We start from the raw sequence: 6,003 nt of genomic DNA on the forward strand, positions 1-6,003 counted from the left end.
AATACTAATACAATAACGTTAGTTCAGGAAAATTTGTTTAATGAAACTCGAAAGTGAAATGTATTCCCAAAACAACTTGGCATGATTATCATATGATAGATAAGACAAGATGCAGTAAGGAAATTTTATTACAGGGAAAAACGTTTCATGACATTTTGCCGAAAACAAAATGGCAGTGATTTGGAATTTGAAATCGTTACTTCATAGCACAATACTTAAAATATAGTACGTATTAAACTGATAAATACTTCGGCTTTATGATTCATTCATCTTCGTTTCGTAATTAATAGTGTAATATAGTTTCTTAAAACATCTAAAACTGCAATATATCGGATTTCCCGCATCAGTGCCTTTGAACGGAATTAATGCGGCCATTGTTTGATCCAGTGAGAGACGTTGTCAGTGCGGTTTACCTCTAATCAGTAACGTAACAGTAAAAAACAATCCAACTCTGTCGGTAGAAAGCAAAAAAGGCTCAAGTCAGGTTATACTTAGAGTGTTTTATAATTTGCAGCACATTTATAAGACGTGTAATTTTCAACCAAGTAAGCATGATCTTTGCACATTCATGTACCAGACGCATAAAAATTTAACGAATCTTCAAATAAAAAGTGAATTTTAAACGAAATTAGAGTTTACCAAACTATCATTTACATATAAAATGCCATTCTTATCAGGAAATGTTGAAAATCTTACCTTATACTGACCGTATACGCTAAAAACGAAAGATTTTTTCGGGTTATAGCCAGTTCGTATTTTGTTGTTTACATGGTTAACACGACAGCAGATCTAGAAATTCTTCGTTATACGGTTGCTGAGGGATTTAACTGCCCGGCATATATTGCAGAAATTTCTCATGCAGTAATATAAACATGGTTTATACTACTACATGAGAAATTTCTGCAATTTGATTGGCTTAGAGCAGTGGTATTTCAGCTTAATTTGAAATACCTACATGTGAAAATTACAAACCTTTTGTGGGAAGTAGTATAAACAAATAATAGCATGATTCAGTACGTGATTTTTGGCATAAATACCACTCGTGATATTTCAAAATTGCCTCAAATTTTACTCGCCTAACGGCTCGCAAAATTACGTACAACAATTTCGAAATATCACTCGTGTTATTTGTGCCAAATATCACTACAAATCAGGCTATTACCTATACTAATACGACAGCAGAAATTCGTCGTTAAATGCCGGGCAGTTCAGTAAATCGCTCAGCAACCGTTTAAGACATTCAAACTTAGCAATCAAGGACATTCAGCATGTTGAAATTAGAGCTTGTAACAGTTCGTAATTTCATGCAGGCATGCGTAACATCTCAGTCAACGTCAGTCGTTTTACGGGCTGAAACCGGTGCGTCTCAGATGAAAAATTTAATAGCTTACAACATGTTACAATATACTTCCGTTCATTGTGTAGCAATACTTCTGATACTTTGACCGGGTTCAAAATATTCCTCTTTCCCTTTTTAAAGGGAAACCGCATTTTCGTCTATTCATAGAAACAACATTCACCTTAATGTAATACTGTGGTGAATAAATTAATCAAACGGAAATCTTCAGTATATCATTCTTAAAAATGTGTAGGATGTATTACTCATTTCAGCTTTAAGAAAAGGATGAGATGATTTAGTGCAAGTTATGAGAAGTGATGGATCATAAACTCTCGATTATATCAAAAGTATATTCTATAACAATAAAATAAAATTGTGATATGTAAAAGAAAAGTGGAGATAGCTGCAATAGTTCTACCCTGCTAGCATGAAGAGGTTTTCCTCCAGCATGAGTTTTAGCATGCATTAAGTCGTTCGCCCCCCAAACATGGCTCGGGAACGTTAAAGAGCCAAAGCCTCGAATGTTAGTGGCGCCAACGACTTTCAGTACATGCTAAAAACCACACCGGAAAGAAACCTCCGCTAGCAGCGGGGTACGATAGTTCATGCATGTACATGTAAAATCTGTTTTTGTAATGTGCTTTTAACCATTTGTTTCTGGTACCAGTATTCAAGTCTGAGGTTAGCAAACTTACGTCAATGGGTGACGTAGGTAACGCGCTAAGTTTATAGGACCCTCAACAACTCTGAAAAAAGGCTTCTATAATTACGACCTTTCATATACTGCAGTTTACATGTTTAGTAAATACTGTCCTTACAAGACAGTTTCAGTTGTTCTTAGTAAAAGAGAGCGACTTACCTAACACCTAAATAAGTTAAGAAAAAAAAACTCCCAGATATTCCGGTTCGATCCCTTGACAGAATACCAAATAGAACAAAAGATGCCACAAACTCTTTAATTTCGTGAACCCGACCTTCAAAACATTCTACCGAGCACGAGATTTGTCTTTTTAAAATTAGTTTTTATCGATAATCAAAAGATTTAGTTAGTATTTTCTAACAACAGAAGGGGCAGCCCAAAAATCAATTTACTACACTAACACATGATTCTAAAAACGAGTACATCCTTAGTTTGTTGGTTTTTTCTTTCCTTGCTCTCAAAGGAGAAGCGAACGTTCTGAGAAAATTTCCAGCTCCAAGCTAAGTAGGGCGCTAAATTTCCAGACAAAGCGTTTGTCATTATTCTCAATAATACTGAACGACAACTTTACAAGGACCAAATCCTCGTGCAACGCTTGAAGATCTCAAAACCGCTCTTGACCGGTTTTACTTCCGCTACTGCGTCAGGTTAGAATAGCTCAGCCAGCGGCCATCACTTATGGGCAAACAGAGTTGGAGTTTACGGTCTTGATCTTACATACACCACAAAAAGATAGAGAAAAGAATTCGATCACAGGGGTAAGTTTGGAAAAAATTCTTGGCCCAATCAAACACTTCTCCCTCCCCCACAGAGGCTCCGACTGTGTTTTCAAAAAATAAAATAGGAAATAATAGCGCTTTGTCAAGAATTTCTGGTCCCTGCTGTGCCTCAGGCATTAAACTTGTCCAGTATAAGAGTTTTGTATGGGAAAGTCACGTTCGCCAACAAATTTTGGTCGTCGTTGAAGATTTTTATCGTTAAAAGAAACAAAATCCAGCTTGGTTTCGATAATATATATTCTGAAAATAATCAAGGCGTGCCAAAACAACGTTAAACATGGAAAAAACTGTACAGATGAGTGATTTTATTATTCTCAATAATACTGAACTGAATAATGTCATTATTCTCAATAATACTGAACGATAACTTTACAAGGACCAAATCCTCGCTAAATGCTTGAAGATCTCAAAACCGCTCTTGACCGGTTTTTTTCCGCTACTGGTTCAGGTTAGAATGGCTCAGCCAGCGGACATCACTTATGGGCAAACAGAGTTGACTCGAAAAGAAATTCTTGCATGGAGTTTATGGTCTTACATACACGGCAAAAAGATAGAGAAAAGAATTCGATCACAGGGGTAAGTTTGGAAAAAACTCTTGGCCGAACCAAACACTTCTCTCTCCCCAACAGAGGCTCCGACTGTTAAAATAAAATAGGAAATAATTGCGCTTTGCACTAATGACGTCAAAAATTTCTTTTCCCTGCTGTGCCTCAGGCATTAAACCTGATCGGTATAAGAGTTTTGTATGGGAAAGTCACGTTCGCCAACAAATTTTTGTCGTCTTGAAGATTTTTATCGTTAAAAGAAACAAAATCCAGCTTGGTTTCGATAATATATATTCTGAAAATAATCAAGGCGTGCCAAAACAACGTTAAACATGGAAAAAACTGTACAGATGAGTGATTTTATTTCTTACTGGCTGCGTCAGAATACTGTGGGTAAATAATGTAAAAATGCGTGGAGATAAGCAGTTCACGAAACGGTGCATTAGGTTAAGTCTATAGGCAAAGCTTGAAAAAATTTTTTCTCGAGTGTTTATGTTGCTCTACTTAGTACTACAGGATATAAATTACTGTATTCGTCTCGGATTCGCATGTTCTACCAGGCCGCACAACAACAGAACAAAGTTATACAATTTCCGGTTTGTGCTAATGTTGGTGTGCTTTTCTGCTTAGATATTCTGTCGCAGGCTTGAGAGAAGCACATACAAACTCGATTTTCCCTTTAGCAATTTCGGTTTTTTAGTATTACACAGCCACAAACGTTATGTCATGTTTCAGTGCTGGCAGTGCTTGCTGACTAGGACAGAGCTAGGGATCCGATTTCGGTAGCCTACTTTAATCAAGTTTCTTTATTTTCTGATTTTAACGATTTATTTGAGTTACTTGGACCAGGTTTTGCTCCCTATAGCAGTTGTGCCTTTTATATATTGGAATTAATTAACTGCGAATTCTATGAACAATTTTCATGTCGTACTGACGCATGATGCTCATACAAAGCCTTTGAGTAGAATGCAAAGTTTGTCTGTGTCACGCGGAAGGTCTAAGGTGACAAAACCTATTTTTGGTAATAGTGCAATGCGCTATTTCAAAAGAGTGTGCGCGTGGAGGACGATGGGAAGAGGGAAAAAGCGTGAGCCTCTCTCCTTTCCATCATCCCCCGCGTGCTTTAATTTCGCCTCTTCTCGGCCCGTGACAAAAACAGTCCTCGGCGGAGGAGAGACAAGTCTTCAGTTTCTAGTTTATGTCTCAATCAGAGTGTCCCGATATTATAATCTGCCCCACTGAAGAACTACCGACGCAAATTTTGCTGCAACTAATTATAAGGTCGTAAACATTTAAACCGCAAAATTTCATCTAGTTATTGAGCATTTTCCGAACGTAAACACCACAAAAAGTCATTTGTAAAATATTAGCCCGTATTAGAAGCTAACTCAGGAATTTTACAATGTAACTAATATCACAACACCCTAGGTGATCATGACGGGTGATAGACGGAAGACGCGACCAAAAATTGTCTCATCAGTTATTACATTACTACTCGAGGAGCCAACCTTTTGATTGCGAATTATGGGGAAAACATGTTCGCGGTTAGATAAAAAAGAGGAAGATTATTGTCTTGAAATCCTTATGCTGGGGTTAAATGGAGCAGGAAAAACCACGATTTTAAACTACCTGGATGGAAATTCTGATGAAATCCCTGCGCCGACTATTACTCCATCATTTTCAGCTGGCACTAATTTGAGCAAAGGACTAGATGGACTCAGTATTTCGATTTGGGGTTTTCAGGGGACGAACGATTTAGACAGGGGTGAAGTCGTTTTGTTCGGGAGCCTCAGATGCTGCTTTTCGTTGTGGATAGTGCCGGCACGTCTAGGATCACGGAAGTAAGTCAGTATCTTATTAGCATTCTTCAACATCCCAAAATAGAGGGGATTCCTGTGTTGATTCTTGCCAACAACCAAGATCTTCCTTCAGCCCTCAGTATAAAGCAGCTTACTGAGAAGTTGTCGCTAGCACATTACACAGCAAACCCTTGCGCTTTCCAAAGAGCGTGCTCTTTGACCGGCAAGGGCCTTTACGAAGCAATTTACAAGCTGGCCAATATGGATACCAAAACTTCGCGGTTGAAGCGCAGTTTAAAGGAGTTGGGACCTACGCTGGAACTGGGAGGATTTTCGCCGGAGGTAATTAAAAGACTTGGTGCTAAGTCCATCACTGTTCGTTATGCGCAAATACAACCTCTGTTTTTTTCTTGAATTCAGTTTTAAGGGACTTGGGTCATGGATGAAGAGTTATCAGATTTGTTCTCTTGGTCGGCAATATTGTCGTTATCTCAGTGATTTTTGACAATCAAACGAAATTCAGTGTGTCTTTGAGGCAATAGGTGCAATAAGCAGGGTCTAACAGGTTAAGCTCGAAAAATCGACTATTTTGGTTTTCGGAATCACGCATGAAAGTACGGTATTAAACAGTGTCGAAGGTATTATGCTCCTGATTAGGCTCGACCAACTTCACACTTTTCTCTCCAACTCTTAATTATTTTCTCTCCAACATTCCTATATACGAAGCTTTTGACAATTCTTAGTTCTCTTCTTGTTTAAATTCAAGGATGGTCTTTTCACTGCAAAGTTTGACCGCTTTTTGGTACCTGCTGTACCTCGAGTATCCGGCTCGATGCACTAA

The 6,003-nt window shown here is 38.1% G+C and overlaps 1 protein-coding gene across 1 annotated transcript; it reads left to right on the forward strand.

Moving 5' to 3' along the window:
* Positions 1-5,156: 5,156 nt before the first annotated feature.
* Positions 5,157-6,003, forward strand: LOC140925711 (uncharacterized). Its single transcript, XM_073375608.1, has 2 exons — positions 5,157-5,504; positions 5,929-6,003. Exons 1-2 carry the CDS (start codon positions 5,157-5,159, stop codon positions 6,001-6,003), a joined length of 423 nt encoding a protein of 140 aa, XP_073231709.1.

This window comes from Porites lutea, chromosome 2 (genome assembly GCF_958299795.1).
Source record: "Porites lutea chromosome 2, jaPorLute2.1, whole genome shotgun sequence".
Lineage (NCBI taxonomy): Eukaryota > Metazoa > Cnidaria > Anthozoa > Scleractinia > Poritidae > Porites > Porites lutea.

What these genes read in the sequence shown, in the direction of transcription:
- LOC140925711 (XM_073375608.1), top strand. Translation starts at nt 5,157, where the DNA reads ATGCTGCTTTTCGTTGTGGATAGTGCCGGCACGTCTAGGATCACGGAA. An exon ending in TGGGAGGATTTTCGCCGGAG is followed by an intron (nt 5,505 to 5,928) that starts GTAATTAAAAGA and finishes TTTAAATTCAAG; the next exon opens with GATGGTCTTTTCACTGCAAA.